The 20,974-nt window shown below is 40.8% G+C and overlaps 4 protein-coding genes across 7 annotated transcripts in view; 2 read left to right on the top strand and 2 right to left on the bottom strand.

The window, feature by feature from the left end:
* Positions 1-1,148: 1,148 nt before the first annotated feature.
* LOC107043260 (spastin) lies at positions 1,149-6,118 on the bottom strand. 3 transcript variants are annotated; one of them, XM_015264668.1, is made up of 5 exons: positions 5,841-6,118; positions 4,611-4,875; positions 4,063-4,233; positions 3,617-3,886; positions 1,149-3,179 (listed from the first exon to the last, which is right to left on the bottom strand). In XM_015264668.1, the coding sequence occupies exons 2-5, from the start codon at positions 4,735-4,737 to the stop codon at positions 2,020-2,022; spliced, it is 1,728 nt and encodes a 575-aa protein (XP_015120154.1). In that variant the 5' UTR covers positions 4,738-4,875; positions 5,841-6,118; the 3' UTR covers positions 1,149-2,019. The 3 variants fall into 3 exon arrangements, with proteins under 3 accessions (XP_015120154.1, XP_015120152.1, XP_015120153.1); XM_015264666.1 differs by lacking the exon at positions 5,841-6,118 and having other exon boundaries at positions 4,611-5,776; XM_015264667.1 differs by lacking the exons at positions 3,617-3,886; positions 5,841-6,118 and having other exon boundaries at positions 4,611-5,776.
* Positions 6,119-6,778: 660 nt separating this feature from the next.
* LOC107043251 (pre-mRNA-processing factor 39) lies at positions 6,779-13,471 on the top strand. 2 transcript variants are annotated; one of them, XM_015264651.1, is made up of 9 exons: positions 6,779-7,052; positions 7,355-7,479; positions 7,785-8,006; positions 8,052-8,552; positions 8,878-9,300; positions 9,540-9,665; positions 10,700-10,848; positions 11,223-12,467; positions 12,793-13,471. In XM_015264651.1, exons 1-9 carry the CDS (start codon positions 7,004-7,006, stop codon positions 13,088-13,090), a joined length of 3,138 nt encoding a protein of 1,045 aa, XP_015120137.1. In that variant the 5' UTR covers positions 6,779-7,003; the 3' UTR covers positions 13,091-13,471. The 2 variants fall into 2 exon arrangements, with proteins under 2 accessions (XP_015120137.1, XP_015120136.1); XM_015264650.1 differs by having other exon boundaries at positions 7,785-8,552.
* LOC107043250 lies at positions 13,344-18,319 on the bottom strand. Its single transcript, XM_015264649.2, has 2 exons — positions 18,030-18,319; positions 13,344-17,507 (listed from the first exon to the last, which is right to left on the bottom strand). Exons 1-2 carry the CDS (start codon positions 18,237-18,239, stop codon positions 13,944-13,946), a joined length of 3,774 nt encoding a protein of 1,257 aa, XP_015120135.1. The 5' UTR covers positions 18,240-18,319; the 3' UTR covers positions 13,344-13,943.
* An 861-nt stretch (positions 18,320-19,180) lies between these two features.
* LOC107043232 (dihydrolipoyllysine-residue succinyltransferase component of 2-oxoglutarate dehydrogenase complex, mitochondrial) overlaps positions 19,181-20,974 on the top strand; it is a 4,264-nt gene continuing 2,470 nt past the window's right edge. The window contains exons 1-6 of the mRNA XM_029126471.1: positions 19,181-19,385; positions 19,776-19,800; positions 19,872-19,920; positions 20,134-20,204; positions 20,277-20,404; positions 20,748-20,961. Of these exons, the coding sequence (XP_028982304.1) occupies positions 19,305-19,385; positions 19,776-19,800; positions 19,872-19,920; positions 20,134-20,204; positions 20,277-20,404; positions 20,748-20,961 (568 nt within the window). The 5' untranslated portion in view covers positions 19,181-19,304. The remainder of the gene's footprint in view (positions 19,386-19,775; positions 19,801-19,871; positions 19,921-20,133; positions 20,205-20,276; positions 20,405-20,747; positions 20,962-20,974) is intronic.

The raw sequence follows: 20,974 nt of genomic DNA, 5'->3' as shown, positions 1-20,974 counted from the left end.
AGAGAGAGAGAGAGAGAGAGAGAGAGAGAGAGAGAGAGAGAGAGAGAGAAAGATAATTGCGTAAAATCTGACAAAACTGATCAGTTTTGCAATCGACATGAGGGATGTTATATAAAGTGAAAAAAAAAAAAAACGCGAAGAAGAGGAAAACGATAATTTAGGTACGCCAGGGCGTGGACCCTCGACAATGCTTAGGTTAATGTTATCTTATAATAAAAAAAAACAATGAAAAATGGCAAAAAAATGAACATGTCCATTGAAGGAGAAAAAAGGAATAAATATTTAAAATACATTTGGCGTTTTTATTCAATTCACCTGATTTTTTACTCAGTGAACTGCACTTATTATTTTTTCCCTAAAATGCATGAAGATTGATCATCAATCACGCAATTATTAATTAATCATGATTTCAGAACTAAAGAAAATACAATGAAACGATCGAAAATGAAAAAGAAAAATGGGCTTGTCCACTAAAGGTGGAAAAAGGAATAAATATTTAAAATACACGTGAAATTTTTATTCAATTCACCTGAATTTTTACTCATTGAGGTGCACTCATCATTTTTTTTTTTTCCGTAAAAAGCATGAACATTAATGATCAATCACACAATTATTTATTAATTGTTATTTCACAACTAAAGAAAATGCAATGAATTCCTAAATCTGGTAATATACATGGCTAATTCAGTATTAATTTATCATCGTGGAGCACCAGCGACTAGACTATTATTATTTTCATCTCTCTACTGATTAACTGATGCCTCGTGGAAGTTGACTCTGATATCCAGAATTGAACAAACTGCTCAAAATGAATTTCATTAGCTGATTAATTCGGTAATTGAGTTAAACGTCGAACAGTTAAAACGGATGCCCCCAGCATCAAGTTATTCGTCATCATATCAATGTCCCTTAGTTTACTTATTTATTTGCTGTTATAAAAGTAGCAAAATAACAAGATCAAGGCTGAATTTTTATCGATAATCCATCGTAAAGGCGATTATTCTTCACTGATCATTTCCATCAATTTCATTATTTCAATTTAAATTTCATGGACGTGGATTCTACTCGTCAGCTGACAATTAGCCCTCGAAAATACAAATTTGAGCGTTATATAATGGATAGTTTCACTTTGTTCTATCTCAAGGCGCTTTTTTTTTCGGCAGAAATAAAATGGAAAGTTCCTTATGTACATGATAATCATCTTGAAAAATTCGAGGAAGTCTTGACTCCATTTTCCCAACAATCAAAATACGAAGCATCGAATTAACAAAAATTCCAAACCAAAACTTGAACATTTTTCATTTATGTTACAGCCTTGCATTTTGTACTCATTTTTATGTTGCATAGCAATAATAGCGACTACTAATTGGAATAATAGAGTTACATTATTCGTTTAAAATATCACATTCATAATTTGTCAAGTATCACTTGACCAATTGAATTTGAATGCTGACGTACAATTACAATATCATTATTTATATTCAAAGATTGTCTGTAACGAAGTTGATTAAGGAGACAACTCCTTACTCCACTCAATTACAAATGATAAATTTCCTCCATTACTGAGGGATGGGGACTCCCTACATGCCTGCATGCAGAAACAATTGGAATTGAACAAATTCACTGGGAAATGAACGCAATTAATGGCAACTCAATACTCCTCAACCAATCCTTCACGGAAAAAAAAAAATCAAAAAGTGAACAATAAATACCTAGAAAATCCCTACTAGAAAATAAATAATTTCATAAGCGTCAGTCATTCGTTCGTTGTCGCAAGAGCCCAAACCAAAAGTCTAATCTCCAAGACCCTAATTAATAATCCCATTAAGTAATCAATTACTGCGTAAATATCATCGACATAAATTTTAAAAAGGATTTGTGATGTTTTCACAACCAAAGTAGTAAAACGAGTCATTACAGAAGACCCATTACCCCTCAAAATTACCAATGACTCATTGAATTCTTCATCACCCTTGTTTCTCAAGAATTACGTCGGCCCTTGAACGGGCCCTTCATAAATCAGAGACTAACGTCTCCATACTCAAGACTCCACTTTTCATACCCAGCAAGACTCATCGGTGAAACAGACCTCCTGATCCTCTTCAAAGAGTCCAAAAAATCCTTCATAGTGATATTCCTCACGAGATTGAGATCAAGAGCCTTCACCTGCTCTGGATTGAGCTCTCGAATGGGCCCCAGGGCGGCATCTTTGGCGAGTCCAGTGAGATCGCTGCCAGAGTAGCCCTCAGTGAGGACAGCCACCTCCTGGAGTTCCTCATCACACAGAGGATCGTTGTGCTTCCCCAGCAGACGTTTCATGAGAATGACCCTGGTGTCAAGATCAGGCAGAGTCACGTAGACCCTCTTGCTGAACCTCCTGAGAGCTGCTTCGTCGAGCTCCTGCGGTCTGTTGGTGGCAGCCATCACCAGAACTCTCTCATCGGGGCTGCAGGGGAGTCCATCAAACTCCACCAGAAACTCGGTCTTCAGCCTCCTGGAGGCCTCGTGCTCGTTGTCCCTTCGTTCACTCAATAACGAGTCGACCTCGTCAATGAAGATGACGGAGGGCTGGAGCTCCCTGGCGATGGCGAATAAAGCCCTCACGAGTTTCTCCCCTTCCCCGACGTATTTCGACGTTAAACTAGCTGCTGATATGCTGAAGAAAGTGGCATTGCACTGGGTTGCCACTGCCCTAGCGAGCAGGGTTTTCCCGTTGCCAGGGGGACCGAAGAGGAGCAATCCTCGGGCAGGGGTTCGCAGCCCTGTGAATAGCTCTGGTCTCAGTGAAGGCAGGATCACCATCTCCTGCAGGGCTTGCTTGGCCACTTCCTGGCCCGCTATGTCCTCCCACTGCACAGCTGCACTCCCCTCTAGAATCTCATCGAGAATCACCTGGGCCAGTTTGGGATCCACTCCTTTCAGCAGGGGAACCTTTCGAGGCGTGCCTCTGGCTGACGCAGTTGAACTCCCTGGGGTGCCTGGACGACGGATTGGGGAGGAAGAGCCGGGAATTGAGAGCTGACGACGAATGGAGGGAGGGGTTGAATTGGGCTTCAAGGCGGCTGTTCTGTGACAGGGGAGGGCTGCTGGGGATCGACCCATGCTTCGGGGGAGTGTTTGGCTTTTGGTGATTGTAGAACCTGCGTGACGCTTGCCTGGGACTAACTTCCGGCCTGAGGCTAGAGAGAAAATTCGGTGGTTCAGTTTTTTCTGGGGGGATTTTGGTTGATACTAGACTTGAAAAATACGAAACTTAATTTTTTGACGCCTATAAAGAGTAAATGGAACACGTGAGCATGAAGATCGGTTTCATACTTTTATGGTGATTTTTTCAAGTCGAGTTTTTACTGCATTCGATGTCAGTTAATCAATTATCAATAATTATTTCAATGTAATTTTCCAAAGTCGATGTGTGGGTTAAACAAGTAGGCGTCAAAAAGCAGAGTCCCACGAGAAAAATGCTCACCAAATGCACAATAACAAAATAAAAATAAAAATAGCAAGTGTTACGCTGTATCCCCACTGTTCTCGAGTGTTATTGGAATAAAAATACAATTGGTTCTGTGCAATTTTTCATCTTACAATGTACATCGACAGTAATTTTTTATAATAATACCTTCAGAGGGACGTGATATAATTTTCCCTGGCCTCTCCATCGGTCTCACATGTGTCTGTGTACTGTGTGTCGTATGTATTTTATTATTTTCCCTACTGTTATTAGCGTCAGTCAATTGATCAACAGTACGTGAATGATTTTTAATATTTTTTCTCAGCCTCGAATTATTAATCCCATGATTAATCCCATAACTAGATGTTTCATGAGGAGTTTCTTCGCTTCCTTGTGTCTCATCATTAACTTCCAGTTTTTTCAGTGCACAAACACTTGCTAAGGGGAAAATAATAAAAAGAATAGTAATAAATAACTGCCATGCTGATCGTAATTTAAAAAAAAAAACAGTGAAATAAATACGATGAGTATGACCTGATGCAGAAATAATCACATTTACAAACGACTAATGATTTGTCTCATCTGAGTGATGATTAACGAGAGGAAAATTGTACCCAAAAAGTCGAGTCTGTCTTTAGCCATTACGAGATTCGCTCTCATTTTTTCATTCAGCCTCTGAGCACGTTCGTACACTTCACCACGACCTCCATAACACTCGACTGCAACTCCCTTCTCCAGCTCACCAATTCCTTTTTTGTACAGCTCTATTGCCATCTCTTTGTGCCCTATTTCAGGTGAAAAAGGAGATAATCGATTTGATGGTTAACAATTGAGTGACAATTATTTTTAGATCCGTTTATAAATGAAGTGGTGAAAACATAGATGATGTCGATTTTCTACATTTTTTGTAATCACAAAAATTCTGGAGAGAATTTTTTCTCTTCGAGGACATTTCCTTATAAATTAACTCATTAATAGAGAACTTGTAGAATCGAAACAACTGGTTTCACTCAGTTAAACAATTATGGAATTATTTTGATACCGAGAAGTTTTTTCAGCTGCAGAGAGTGCCCTCTTGCATTATCTGATGAGGATTTCAAAACGACCAAAGATCTCCCATCAATTCACCACTTCATTCTCAAATCCTCAACTCCTCAATCACCTTCATTCTCCTCATCAATCTTCAGGGCCTTGCTGATGAATTCAAAAGCCCTCCTGTGATGATGCTTCTGCTTAGCAAGAAGTGGATCAGCAGGTCCAGGTCCAGACCTCCTGGGTAAATTCGCCATCTCCTCCTTATCCACCACCAAAATCTCCTCCTTAAGACCCCTCTCACTTCCAACAACAATCTCCAGATGACACTGACCCCTGGCAGCGGCAGCTGCGTGCCTCCTCTGAATCAGATGACTCGTCGAGGCATAAATATACTTGAAAACAATGAACAACTGGTACAGAAGTGTCCTCAGCACGTTGAACAGGAGAATGAGGGGAAAAGACACGATGTAGAGATTTCTCTTGTGCACGGAGGGATGAGGACCCTCCACAAAATTTCTCTGTCCATTGTAGGTATTTATGGTGGTGATGGCCCTACCCCCGTTGTCATTAGACGTCACTCGTAAATTTTTCGGCGTTTTTGAGCCTGATTTACGTACCGAACGACCGCCATCATTGTAAGACATCTCTAAACTCACCGTTAATACGAAAAAACCCTTCGTTTATAATTTTAACTATTGAAATAAATTTTCTAACGTTGCACATTGCCTGGGCACCTGGTGGGAGGACAATCAGATGATCTGGACGAGTCCAACTATTTATTTCCCCCAATTTTCGTGAGATAAGAGGCATTCAACAAGAAAAATTTACCTATAAAAATGGTAAACTATCAGTGGAAAAAATTAAGGATCATCTTGATCCATTCAGGCACCCCCAGGACGAGTCTATTCAGACATGCGAATTAATTTAAGTGGAAAAATTGAAATAAAACTCGACAGGTGTTCACTGTTCGGGTGTCACTGGCGTACTGCCGTGTTTTCCCTTGAAAAATACCAACACGCAGAGATATCGATTGTGTTTGTAACCCCATGGAAATACCACAGAAATTGCGATGATAAAATACCAGTGCGCAATGGCACAAACTCGAGAGAAAGAGAGAGAGATTCTCTCGGGTACTATTACCTGACAATTCTGCGCACAACCCTTCTCTATTCTCCCACCCACTAGGAATTGGGGATGCGTGAATGCCGAGGATAAGTATCTCCGAGGTTTTGCACGTCTGGGGGAACTTCAAAGGCAACACGAAACCCAGGAATTCACGTTTTTTCGTGGTTTTTTTTTTTTTTTCGTTGATTGTGTTGATAGTTTTGCGCGACGAGGGGGATTAGGGGGTTTTTACCTTGGGTAGAGACTGCAGACTTCGGACAAGTCGGGGAGAACTGGTTTCCAATGGTTTTTATGCTTTCTGGAGATGACTGACGTTGAATTTGTTGAGCAGAAGTGTTAGGTTATATTTATAATAATATTTATCGTCATTCACTGGTTTGATTGGTGGAGTGGAATGTCGATTCATGGGAATGTCGAATGTGGGTTAAGGGACAGGCGGAAAACTATCCAACAAATTCGAATACTGAATATTGGATTGTTAATTCAACAACTGACTTCACACTGATCAAGTTGTACGCAGGGGGTGTGAGGCGAACTGAACGCTTTATTTATCTCTTCATGTCTGTAACTCTGAAGCGAAGTAGGCAATTGGGTTCAATCTGGGTTCATCACAGCAGAATATAATTCAGTAGCGAAATGGTAAAATGGTCCAAGTCAATTTTGACTATTGATCAGTTTTTAATGAATATCTCGGAATCTAAGGGAGATACAAAAATTGTTGTCATAAGCTTTTTTGTAGAGCCGATTGAGTGCTACAACAAATGTGATTACGAAAATTTCGCCATCTCCCTTAGATTCGGAAATATTCCTCAAAAACTCAACTGGGAGATGAGGCGACTTGAACCGTTTTACCTTCGCTACTGAATTATACTTTCAATGAAAAAAAATATCACCCTTAATTGAAAATTCAATCAGTAATTGAGATTTTTTAAAAAGTACCAAGTGTCCATTTTGCCCCACCCACTCGTCTTAAGTAGTATAAAAAAAATTATCTTTCGCAAATGCTAATGGAAATAGTTTCCCTGGAATTCCAAAAATTCCCGGGTTTTCCAGTGGACAAAGTAAATTTCCCCCCTGTCGACAGTAGAAATTTACGTTATCAGCATCTACAGTATCACCTCCTGATCCTAATCCTCGGAGTACGGGGCCATTTTGAATGCCACACAGCGCTGTCTTGCGGAGTTACGAATTATCCCAAAATCGTAAAAAAGACTACAATCATAACCGCGTCACTAGGCATTTATTTTCACGTACATTGGGATCATACACGAGTGATATACTATCGTTTAACTTCCAGTCAAACGAATACGTACGATTCTCTGTGGAAATTATTGAGTACAAACTGTGGCTTTAGCCGTACGTACTCGAAGTGGGGGATAATTGTAACAGCCGATTATGTCTTCGTTGAGTGGCGATGAGAATCAAATCGAGGAGAACGAGCCAGGTATTTACCTCGTTTCCAAGGATATTAAACAATTCAACATATACTGTTATTATTTCATCTTATCAATAACGTAATCAAGATTGATTTGATTATTCAACAGTTGTTTAGCATGGGAATGCGTTTTCTTCTTATTTGGGATTTAGTTACCCGGCATTGCGTGTAACAGGCATTATCACGAGGTCACGATAAATAACCGCCATTAATATCGTCGCTATAGGTCATTTATTGATGTTAAAAAAAAGCTGTTGTAATTGAATTTCATTGCATTTCTAGTGGTAACTCTGTGCTCTCTATTTTTAAAGTAAGAAGAACGAGATCTGGACGCGCACTCAAGGCACCAGTTGCCACACCGAAAAAGACACCCGCCAAGAAAGCTATTAGGGGTAGAAATACCAGGCGAGGGGCTCAGGAAATTGACACAACTGATGTGAGTTGTTGTCTTTTCAGGGCTTTACACTTCGTTTATTCACAAAAAACAACAATTACCCTTACTTTTGTTTCCAATAAATCGAGAAATGAATACTATTATTATTTTCTTCACTCTTCCTTCTGCATAAATAATAAATTAAATAAACCAATCCTCTGAAATCCCTTTCTAATTTTGTTCTCAGAGTCCTACACTTGATGAATTGCCATTTAAAAATCAATTCTACAAGATCATTCTCATAAAACTACTGCAACTAATTTTCATTAATTACTAAAGATGTTGATTTCATGCTCCTCTTTACACAGGAGACTAGTACAACAATATTAGAAGAGACTGACGACAACAGTGAGACAGGTGAGAATGGTATGCAACAATTAGGTGAAATAATGGTTGAACAATTTGAGGAAGAGACCCCAGTGTTGCAACTACAGTTGGAGGAGCCCCAGACAACGGATAGCGCTCAGTATGCCCAGATGGATCAAGAGACCCAAGGAGTGCCTGAACTAGAAGCCCCACCACCACCAGTTGTGAGTACAAATACCCCCACAGCACCAATTCTATCCACCCTGAAGACCAAGGAGACTCCCCAGGTTGTGGAGGACACTGAGGACAAAGTGATCACTCTGGAGGACAACAGTTTAGAGCAAATGCTCCAGACAGAGGAGGATAATCCTGTGGATGAGGCCATCAACGGTGGAAACACTGATTCCAATCAGATTATGGACTTTGGGGATGTCATGGACACGATTGTTTCAGCAGAAATTCCACTGTTGAATGATGAACCTGGGAATGAAGAGACTAAGGCAATCGTTACCACCATGGAGATCGATGACCCAGTACAACAGATTGCTGATGCTGTTGATGACATTGTTGATGAGTCATTTGAAAAAATTGTTGCGGAGGAGACGAAGGAGGCTGAGGTTGAGAAGAAAATTGAGGAAACTGCAATTGAGAAGGGGGAGGGGGTTGACGTTGGTGAGGGCGAGGGGCAGGTTGAAGGAGAGGTGGAGAAGATTGAGCCTGATACTGAAGCTGTCTCTGAGGACGAGTTCCCTACTGAGGCGCCTGCTAAGGTACGCCACATCGTCATAATTATTGATAGAACACCTCTTCACAGACTTAAAGACGATTTTAATGCAATGAAAATTATCAATTATCCCCCGAGAAATATATCTGAATATTTGGTTAAATAATTGTTCACAATCCTTAAAGAAACCTTTTCCTTTTCATTGAATGCAGTATGTTTGTGATATGGAAGATGTGTCTGACGACGATTTTATACCCAGTGATTTTCTCCTAGAGGTATCACGTATCCTAGACGCAAGTTCCCTATTTCCTTATTCCAATCTCCCATCACCACGAAAAGAAATGACATTAATCCCCTGTTTCATCGATTAGGAGCCTGAGACCGAGGCAGTGTCAGACGAAGAACTGCCAGTGGCACCTCCAGCAGACCTGGGCGAAACTGAATCTGTCTCTGAGGATGAGCTTCCCCCAGACAGCGAGAAGAAACGAAAGGCAGCCAAGACAGCTGCCAAAACAGCTGAGAGAAAAGTCAAGGCTGACGTTCGGGCCAAGCGTAAATTAAATGCAGAGGGGGAGTATGACCCCAGTTCACCAACGTCTGAGACTAATGATGAGACACCAGCGAAAAAAGTTGCACTTGCTGTGGATGTAGAGGCTGGGGAAAAACCAGAGGCCAAGCCAGCATCGCCCAAGAAGAAAACATTGCCAGAACTTGATAAATACTGGAAGGCTGTTAATGAGGATCCATCGGACTTCACTGGGTGGACATATCTCTTGCAATATGTTGATCAAGAAGTGAGCATAATTTTTTTTCCATCAATTTCATTGATTTAATTTGATCTAAAGCGAAAAAATTGATCATCATCGCAATTTTAATTTATTCTCAATGATTTTCTGCAAGAAAACAATTTTATTGAAGAAAAAAATTGATTGAGTGATCGATGAATTGAATAACTAATCCCCCAGAAGAATTAATTCATTGAAAAAAATTATTTTCTGACTTGAGCCTGACAATTCAATTTAAATTTTTTTAGAATGATGCAGAAGCAGCGCGTGAAGCATACGAGAAATTTCTCGAGCGTTATCCCTATTGCTACGGTTACTGGCGGAAATACGCCGATTACGAGAAGAAGAAAGGAAATCCGGACAATGTACAAAAGGTGAGTGAATACATCCCCCTTTATTCACGAAAATTACTTAAAAATAAATCTATATATATGATTATATGGTAACAAAAAAAAAACAAATAAAAAAAAATAATTATCAAATTAATTAACGCAAATCTAATGAACAATAGCTCGAGTTAGGAAGACGCGTGGGCAGTGTGCACGCACGTAAATATGGTATTCCCTTCCAACAGCCTAGCACGTCTTGTGGCACCCATACAACTCTCTTCGTTTTATCAGTTAAATAAATTATTGAGTAATCTCATCCTAGATGAGATTAATTGATTCTTTCGTACTAGAAAATTACCATCAAAGTATTGAATGAAATTACCATATCGTTATAATCGTATATATTTTATAATTGAAATACGTAAGAGCTTTGTTTTGTTTCCAATGATAATTATTATTACACGAATTCGTGGCGATTTTAATTAATGTGTGTGGTGTTTGTTATTTAATTACTGTAAGCATTTTGTACACGTAGCGAAACTGCGGAAAGTATTGTAATATAATGTTTTTTATTAAGAAACACATTAAGTATTTTCTTGCGTTATAAATCCTTGTATGAATCGGTTTTATCACGTGGCGTTGTAAAAATGAAATTATAAAAGCGAGAGAAAGACAAAAAAAAAAGAGAGCGAAAAAAAATATTGAGTCGAGGTACTTAGGACACGCACACGTTGCCGTTGAACCGGTCTCCAAGAGCAATAATGGGCTGTGTGAAGAGACAGAGGCACCCTCGAATAAGGAATCACTCCCTGACTCTCTAAAGGTGAATGCACAATTGCTCAGCAATCTCTGTGTTAACTATTCAATAAATTTATTTACAGTTGCGTGCCTTGTTAATGTGAGTATTAAGAATTAAGAATAAGAAACAACATGAAATAAAAAAGTACATTTAAGAGATGAGACACTATACGCTTACGAGAGCTAATAAGAATTAGGTACAATCCAATGGCCAATTTTCATTGGCTGAGTTAAGGTTTCAGTGTGTTGGGAATTGGTTTTTAATCATTATTAAATCACAGGTATTCGATGAAGGATTGAATGCTATTTCGCTCAGTGTCGACTTGTGGCTACATTACATCAATCATTGTAAGAGTGTTCATGAGAAGGATGAGGGCAAGATGAGGGAGCAGTATGAGAGGGCTATTCAGGCTTGTGGTTTGGAATTTAGGTGAGGTGAAATAAAATTCATTGATTGCATGAGCACTTTTCAAAGAGAGAGGCATGATTCATTTTTTGTCGTCACAAAGAACCAAAATTACATAACAATTCAGACAATAAAAGGTAATGAGTAGAATGGGCACGAAAAATGATTCATCATTTCTCTTGAATTTTAAGTAGAAGTTGAAATTATCTCCATCCGTAAAAAGATGAAATAAGGAGAAAAATTCAGTCATTTTGTAAAAATGACAAAGTATATTCAGAATATATTTCTCTCATCATTTGCTTCATTGATATTCATGATTTCGAGAAGAATCTTTTTCTTTTATCACAAGAAAATAGAATCCCATTAAGAAATCAAAAATATTTCTCCACAACTCACAGATCCGATCGCCTCTGGGAAAGCTACATAAAATGGGAGCAAGAGGGAAAGCGTCTGAGTCGAGTAACAGCCCTCTACGACCGCCTCCTGTCAACCCCAACCTTCGGCTACATGACGCATTTCCAAACGTTCCAAGAGTTTGTCTCGGCAAATTCCCCCCAGCGGATCCTCACCGTCGACGATTTTCTGGCAATTCGTGCTGAAGTCAAAGCCCTCTTGAAATCCGAGGAGACCCCAGGAGCAACTCCTGCAGACGACGTGCCCCCAGGGGAGGAGCCCGCAGCCCACGAGGTGCCACCAACAGACGAGGAAACCCGAGTCATTCGAGAGAAGATCATCAGCACAAGACGCAAAATGCACAAGGCCAATGTCAACGCCGTTGCTGCCAGATGGACCTACGAAGAGGGAATTAAACGTCCTTACTTCCACGTGAAACCCCTCGAGAGATGTCAACTGAAGAACTGGAAGGAGTACCTGGACTTTGAAATCGAGCAGAAGGACCAGGCCAGAATAATAATTCTGTTCGAACGATGTCTGATAGCTTGTGCTTTGTACGACGAGTTCTGGTTGAGATTCGTGAGGTACTTGGAGTCACTCACTGGCGACAATGCCGAGAAAATTCGAGATGTCTACTCGAGAGCCTGCACAGTCCATCACCCGAAAAAGCCTAATCTTCATTTGCAATGGGCGACCTTCGAGGAGGGACAGAGCAACTTTGATAAAGCCGCTGAGATCCTCGAGAACATTGACAACGTCATGCCCAACATGCTCCAGGTCGCTTACAGAAGAATTAATCTGGAGAGACGAAGGGGGGATCTGGATAAATCCTGTGTTCTCTACGAGAGCTACATAACCAACAGCAAGAATCGAACAATTGCGAATAATATTGCTGTCAAGTACGCGAGGTTCCTCTGTAAATTCAGGAATGACATTGATAAGGCTGTCAAGGTGCTTCTGAAGGCGACCGACAAGGACAAGGATAATCCCAGGCTGTATCTCCAGTTGATTGATCTGGGACTCCAGAGGAACCCTGTGGATACACAGGAGGTCGTGGGGTACATGGATTTGTTTATTGAGAGAGAGCATGCTGATCTCGAGCAGAGGGTGTTGTTTGCTCAGAGGAAGGTGGAGTTCTTGGAGGACTTCAGTACGGATATCAAACAGGTGCTAAAGGCGCATGAACAGTTCCAGAAGTGCATCAAGCAGGCGAAGGAGAGGAAGAAGTCGAAGAGTGAGGACAGTAAAGTGTGAGTATTTATTCTGAAATTTATTTCTATTTTTTTTTAGGAATTCTATATTGAACGAAAGTTTGGAACGAAAGTTGAAGATTTTTACAGGAAATTTCTCTGTTCTTTTTCGATGGACTCAATTTAAGTTGATTAGGATTTAAAGAAATAATTAGAAAGAGACGATTATACATGAAGATTATTGAAATGAAGAAAAATAGCAAGTGCACAACAATATATTGAGAGTATTCTTGAAGAAATAAAAAATTTTCCCTGCATTAGATCATTCTTTGAGATTACGAAATATCGAAATGAATTTTGAATTTTGACGTTTCGTTTTGTGCAGAGATTCATCACCACCGAAGAAAGGAAAAACATCAGATACCTCGAGTGTTCCTCCCCCACCTACAGCGAGTTCCCAATCGAGCTACCAGTACAGCAGTTCAGCGAGTGGTCCCTACCAGTCACAACAGCAATTCCAAAGTGGCCAGTATGGAAACCAAAGTGGATACCAACAGAGCTACCAGCAGTATCCCCCACCATCGGATCCCAACTACGCTAATTACCAGAACTGGCAGTATGGACAGAGTGGACCACAGCCATATGGATCGTACAACCAATGGGGATCGTACAATTACTACTAATTAATTGGCGTCGAAAGATGTTGCACATGAATTATGAACATTTTACAATCACTGTTAGTGATCTTAACGATAATCGAGTCGAAAGATTTCATTGACACTGACTCGTTACTCGTGCTTTTACATTGAATGTTTAGAATGATGAGAGCAGAACGAAAAAAAAACAAAAAAAAACTAATTATTTTTAGTTGATAATCTTCTTCTGTTGATTCCAATTGTACGATTTCAATTTGCCGTGTAATAACTGACAATTTACTTCATCCAATTATCATTTTACTTGAGAAATATCAATTCATTAACTTTACATTAGTGATTTAAAGGGTATAGTCTCTGTCTAGTTGTACAATGTACCACGAATCTGCTAATAAATTTTTTGGAGATTCACCGCGTAAATATCATTTTACATATAAGTAAAATTAATTGAATCAAGACAGATCGATGATATGTTAATAATCGTTGTCTCATTTATTGATCATAATATTCAAAAATATATCCTACTTCAGTTAGTAAATGACAAAATAACCAAGAATAAATCAATTTCAAGTAAAAAAGATGATAAATTCATTTGTGATGAGGAAATGTCATTTCCTTATCACAAAGAAACCAAAATCCGTAAAAAACTGATACGCCTCATTGTTTTTTGGCACAAAAATTAAAGAAAATTTACGACTGAGTATTTCGTTTATAAATAGAATTAAAAAAACGCCAAAAAATTGTCATTTAAGCTTCCCAAAAGGTCATGGATCCACAATTTCTCACTTTGAATGCATCTTTTTTACATTATCATTCGAAGAGAATAAAATATTCATAAAAAACTTCAATATCCACCCTTAAAAAAGAACCCTTCGCACAGCCCTTACGCAACAATCGCACTAGAAACATCGGCATTGAGTCCACAGGTGCCATCGCCCCTGTAGACTCTGTAATACCCCTGTTCACCCCATCGTTTTCCCCAGCTATTCTTCACCAGCCAGTACGGCATGATCCTGTTGAATAATGGGTACGTGTGGACGCCGTAGCCGACGATGAGAACTCCATGATCAAGATTACCAGGATCGCAGAGGAACTTGAAGGGATGGGACACCCCTCCCATGTAGAACTGCATGGCATTGGCATTAATTGCGATGGCCATTGGTCCATTCTTCACCAGCCACTGGGCCATCTGTGTCTCGTTGGAGGTGATATTGACGGCAGAAACAATCTGGACAACTGCCCTGTTCTTCTTGAAGTGGCACTGCTCATCCTCTCCATCGTAAGGATAATCGTGCTCCAGTTCTAGTCCACCTAGCTGTTCGATAGCTCGATATGCATTCTCCTGGAGGCCTCCACTGCACCCATCATCCAGTTTATCACAGTCCACCAGCTCCTGTTCGGATAAGGATATCAACTTGTTGTGCTTGATGGCATACTGTCCTTCGACATTTCCGGTAACCGAGAAGGCCCAGCACGAGCCACATGACCCCTGATCCTTGACTTCAGTCACGACATTGTAGTGACGCCAGTCGAACTCTTTCGGTAATTCGATGTGTGGGATTTCTGCTTTAGCCAGGGGTATGTGATTCTCGATTCTCAGGTCTGGACGGTACCCCAGGTACTTCGATCTGAACTCGTGGGGCGTCAGATCTGCGAACATCGAGGCTCCATAGACAGCTGTTCCCTGTTCGTACTCTTGGAGATTTCTAACAATCTCCATGTTCTCTTGGAAAATTCTGAATCTTACTGCCCGTTCCTCCTCGGATGCGTAGACTTTGTTGTATGTCTCCTCGAAACTCCTGAATTTTCTCTGGGCTTCAATCTGTTTCGAGATCCCGAGCATTTTTTGGGAGTAATTTGCGCCCTTTAGGGCTCTTTTTTTTCGTATCGGCGTGCAATCGACCTTGATATCTTCAAAGTCCTCCCAGGGTTTCGACCAGACTTCGATCAGACACTTCCGGATTGGGCTGTTCTCTACTAGAAGACAGTTCTCCATTGCTGCTGTTCCTCTGGGGCAGTCGCTCTCGCCGATTTTCACTTTGATATTGTAGAGAATACCAGCTACCACCTGCTGCGTTGCTTCTGTCACTTCAATGACAATTGGTTCATTCGTGCCTTCAAGACCTGAGGAATATTGCTGCAGGCCTTTCTGCACGTAAGCCTGAACGTCTGGATGATCCACAGAGATGGGGCTCACGCCTCCGGGAATTTGTCTCCTACGTCTCAATGCACGTTTATCAGATCTCAAAGATCTTCTTTCTCGGTTCTTATCACACTTGACAGTGACTTCTTCGAAGTTCTCCCAGGGTTTAGACCACACCTTGATCGTGCACTCTTTGAGAGGATTATTTTCCACCAACAGACAGGTATCCAGTACTTGAGTTCCCTTCGGACAATTGCTCTCGCCGATTTTCACGTCGATCTTGTAAAGAGATCCAGCGACTGTCTGACGGGTGGCTTTGATCACATGAGCGATGACTGGTTCGTTGGTTCCTTGAAGACCGAAAGAATATTTCTTCAATCCTTTCTTGACGTAATCTTTCACATCTGGGTGGTCCACAGGGATATTCTCTGGGCCTCCAAGAACAACATCTCTTCTGCGTCTCAACTCGTCATTCCTAAATTCCAAGGATCGTTTTGTTCGTGTTTCGTCACACGTGACTGTGATTTCCTCGAAATTCTCCCAGGGCTTGGACCAAACCTTGATCAAGCACTCCTTAACAGGATTATTTTCTCTGAGCAGACAGGTCTCCAGTACTTCAGTTCCCTTCGGACAATTGCTCTCCCCGATCTTCACTTTGATCTTGTACAGAGATCCAGCCACCACCTGCTTTGTTGCCCCAATCACATCAACAATCATCGGTTCATTGGTCCCCTGGAGTCCTGCAGAATACTTCTTCAATCCTTTCTTCACGTAATCCTTCACGACTTGATCATCCACAGAAATGCCGTTGGGCGCCCCAACAACTTGCCTCTTCCTTCGATTTTCAATCTCGTAACACTGGGACTGGACAACCTTAGCAGTGTCAACCGTGCTCTTATCATCCGTCTGAATCTGCAATTTGCACATGTTCATGGGCTGTGACTCGGGGTCATGCCTGCAATCCTTGATTTTATCGTGACCCTCATCGCAGTTGCTCATTGGAGCCACCAGGAGCGTAATCTGATAAAGAAATCCTTCGTAATTTATTCTCCTGTAATCCACGATGTCAGCTATCACGCGTTTGCTGTCATCACTGTCCATCTCGTCCAGAATCTTCATCGCCTTCTGCGAGAGCTTCAATATCAAGTTTTTCTCGTTAATTCCCTTCTCAACAGCCCTCTTCTTTCTCCGGATCTCCACCGAGGGCTCCTGCTCTCCAGACTGATTCAACTCTCTGATTTCAACCCTCTCCGGACGAATTGTCTCCTCCACAACCTCAGGTCCATGATTCCCCTCCGTCGTGGATTTAATTTCGACATCCAAGTCCTTCAAAAAATCATCAAACTCCTTAATTTTGTCTGCAAACCTCGGGATTTCTTGGGGTGCATTCTCCGTTCCAATGACAATCTTAGTGAAAGGTTCTTCTGTCACGAATGATTGATGCAAACAGTCGGAGGTGCCGGCTGTCGGAACTGAAACTGGTGACGCATCAATGGGACTTTGATATGTGCTAACTTGGCCTTCGAGTGCCACTTGATCATAAATCTCCTGCTGTGAGTCATCCTCACTGTAAATATTTTCTCGAATCAAGGACTCACTCGTCAATGTGGGATCGATCTTTCCCCCTAATTCATTGATTTTATCCGAATCCGTGCAGTTGTTGAAGGTCAACTGTCTGCTGTTGTGCTGCCAGGGTTTCTCGTCGATCCTCACAAGACAGAGTTTTATCGGAATGTTCGATTGGAGAGGGCACTCTGACCTCTCAATTTGGGTTGTTCTGAGGCAATTTGTCTCCCCCACTTCCATCAGAAATTCATAACGAACGACGTTAGACCCCGGGGGCACAGCCCTGGTGACCCTCACGATGCTGACAATCCTGTGCTTGAAGTCACTTTTACCAGATTCATCTAAAGACATTGCTGCGAGCTCTCCGAACGCCGCCAGACCTGGAAGCGTTGGGTTCAGCTCGTACGGACATCCTGGACAGTAGTGCGAGGCTCTCACTGCTATGAAGGGACGATCGTTGTGGTCCGAGACCTCCTGCACCTCGTGATCAAGCTTCACACTGTCATTTATCTGCCTGTCCAGGCTCTCTATTATCTGATCCTCGGGGATATCTTGGGAACTACTCTGGGTTGACTGTGGATAGAGGTACATGCATTGTTTTGATGCATTGTCCACCTCTATCACTCCTGATTTGTGCTGTTTTATTTCAATTGCACAGGCCTCACGGGGACACGAGAATTCCTCGCAATTTGTTTCTAAGTTTAGGGTGAGACGGTAGATTACGTAAGGTGGACTTTGCTGAAAATTTAAATATTATCTGGTTAATTACTTCTGGCAATATTTCTTCGGAGAAAAATTTTGTGAAAGAATCTTTTGAATTTCACAGAAGATTCTGTTGGAGTTCTACTCTATTCTGCAAAATTCCGCAGCTTTAGAAAATATTTTATACAAAAGCGATAACATTCCGCTGAATTTCATATTTCTATACATTTCTTTCGATTGTGAATTTTTTTCAGGAATTGCTTGACATCAATTTTTTAACTTGTTTAGTTTTTTCACGCTATTTTGACATTAAATCTTTTGAGATGAATTTTTTGGAATGCTTTCACCTAGAACTTGAAAAAAAGTGAGAATTTCATTGGGAGAAAGAAGCACAATCGAGTACAGTTATCTCTCTAGTGAGTGAACTATTAACCCTCGATATCTTATCAATACAAAGTTTATATTATTTTTTTCACCCACTGAACTAGTAGTTTGCGACCCCAATAGCTCCATAAATAGCCCAAAATTCGTCAAGTATTGAGAAGTAATAATAATTACCAGTTTCTGCGCACTTAGGAGATTTCCACCTTTGTAAGTGTGTTTGGTCGGTGATTCTTCATTCAGCGAATCCAATGCACTTTGAATCAACAAATCTGATACACTCTCCAGGGGTATTTTAACCCGTGCTCCGATGGCTGAAGAGAGCAATCCTATTGTAAACAATACCACGAGATTTGACATTTGGAGGTGTCGGGTTGTATCAGCCATCTTTCGATGCCTCGATACCAAACATCAGTTGCAATAACACAATGCGCCGCAGAGACAAGGCGCGTACTGAGCAGTTGTACGTGTTTGCGATATTATATTACTTGTGATACCAAACCCCCACGGATTGGCGTTTTTTCACGCTGACGTGAGCCGATTTACCTCGCAATTCGCTTTATGTTAATTGTGATAAATTTTCGTATTTATCGAGCTTCGGTGAACGGAAAAATGCAGAACATTGGTTGCATGAATAATTTTTAAAAATTGTTACGTTAGAGGAAAAAAATTTTTCATTATCCACGAGAGAATGTTTTTTCCTTTAAATTATCATTCTTATTATTTCGTTGTTGCCACTTCAAGAGTGAACATTTGTACTCTTATTGAAGAAGTAAAAAATTAAACTCAAAATACTTAAAAAAAACAGATTTTGTTCAATTGTCAATATCTCCTGACCGAATGATACGATTGGAATGAGTCAAGTGTCATTTTAGTAATTTAAAGAAATGTCCCGATTAAAGGGGATAGCGGCCCGTAAAACCTAGAAGTTGGACGGGTAAAAAACATAGAACATAATAATTAGAAGAAGTTGAAGGAAAAAAAAAATGGAAATTTGACCTGTCATTCTCGACTCATTGATGATTGAAGCGGATCCGTTTTACGCATTTCCCCGCAATCAAACGATTTTATGAGAAAATAATGGCACTGAAGTTGTTATCCGCATCTCCATGACTTCATCGTCATTAAAAATTGCGAAATCCCTCTCTAAAATTCCCTCAATTGAGTAATTGGAGTTTCGCAATTTTCAAAATATTCAATAACAAAATTGCATCCGCATGATGAAAAAAAAAAGTCGAAGATGTCGCCACTTTATGGCCTGGAAGTTCACACACCATCTGACGAGAAAAACACGCACCACCCAATTTGATACATTTATGGTCCTCTAGACGACGCTTTTTCTTCCTCCTCTACCTCCCGTTTTTCGTCCCTGTATCTCTGTCATCACGAGGGTCGAGACACGGCTTCAACTATAAAGAGTATTGCCCTCAGAATCTTGTTTTTAGTCTGAGGATGGCTGCAATAATGCTGTCCAATTGTACCCGTCTGTTTCCTCGTGCTCTGACACGCCTGACATCATCATCCCGTGTGAAGGTGAGTCTCGTGTACGATATAATGATTTTTTCGCTCCCATTTCCCTCCTTTATTTCATAATTCCTTTTTTTTCTCCATATCTTCGGCTCTTCTGCCACACGATAGCTCGTGTCGCAATGATTTTTCAGTGTTTGCCTGCGATATCCTTTCCTGTCGGGCATCGACTGCCCAAAATATGACTTTTTTTACATTACATAATCTTGGTACCTCCCTCGGAGCTTTCCTCCCTGTCACCGATTAGCTCATTCTTACCGGCATTACCTAATGTCATTCATCATTTGAAATTTTCTTGAGTGACTAATTCCATGGAATCTCTTGGGTATTTTTAGTCCATGACGCGGCTGGGGCAATATCTGTCAGATTAACTAATTCGTTTCGTTTTGGTTGCAGGTTGCAAGGTCCATCCATCACGAGGGTAATTATTTCTTGAGATGTTGTTGTTGGTTTTCTGCATTTGTTTTCAAATTTGATTTTATCGGTTTCCAGGGCGAATCCTGAGGAGGGTCAGGTGCTCTGGATCTCGACTAGAGAATTTGTAAGTTTATAGGGGATGTAGGGGCAAAATGGACACTTGACTGCTTTTTGTTTATAATTTAGAAGTAGATTCATCAATTGAGTTAAACTTTACGACAAAAAAAATTAGTCCATTTCAATGAATTAATTTTTTTTCAAAGTCAAGTGTCTGCTCTCCCCTAATTGAGGATTTTATTTTAGAAGATGATCGAGGAATGATGAGTTGTTATTCTAGGCACAATGGATTCAATGGTAGCTACTGCTGGAACAATCAACTAAGACAAATTCGCTCGAGCCAGGCGTTATGTAAGTTTCGAGATTTTTTATTGGGAATTAAAAACGTTTTACGATGATTTTGAATGAGTCGTTTTGATCTAGGGGCACTGCAGGACGTGGTTGTACCACCCTTCGCTGAGAGTGTCAGTGAGGGAGATGTCAGGTGGGAGAAGAAAGTTGGAGACCAGGTGAAGGAGGATGATGTACTTTGTGAGATAGAAACCGATAAGGTGAGTGAGGCCATTCGTAAACATCATAATCATTTTAACGATAAGAGCAACTCAAAGAGGAAAATATTGAAGAACTTTCTATTTATAAGAATATTTATCTTTAATTCCCCAATATCTCAAATGTTCGATTACTGAATTGAAAGTATATACTCATTAAATAAGAATTTCAATATGTAAAATTCATGAAAGTAATAATATAGATATTTCATCCAAGAATATTATTCTATTCTCATCCAAAAAACACAATTGTTTGACTGAAGAATCGTCGATTTCGCCCTCAAAACAACCCCCTCCACATTATTCCCTAAATCTGTTATTTTATTTTGAATAAACCCTATTGTAGACCTCCGTACCAGTGCCTTCACCAGGTGCAGGTGTGCTAAAAGAGCTGTTCGTCGAGGACGGTACGACCGTGAAAGCAGGTCAAAAGCTCTGCAGCATTGACATAGGAGCAACGGGAGGAGCAGCTCCAGCAGCAGCAGAGGCCCCCAAAGCAGCGCCTCCACCACCACCTGCTGCAGCTCCACCACCGCCTCCACCCCCTGCAGCATCTGCCGCCCCACCCCCACC

This window comes from Diachasma alloeum, unplaced genomic scaffold (assembly GCF_001412515.2).
Source record: "Diachasma alloeum isolate Michigan unplaced genomic scaffold, Dall2.0 Dall_scaffold_00557, whole genome shotgun sequence".
Classification (NCBI taxonomy): Eukaryota; Metazoa; Arthropoda; class Insecta; order Hymenoptera; family Braconidae; genus Diachasma; species Diachasma alloeum.
This window is presented reverse-complemented; position numbering and strand designations above follow the sequence as displayed.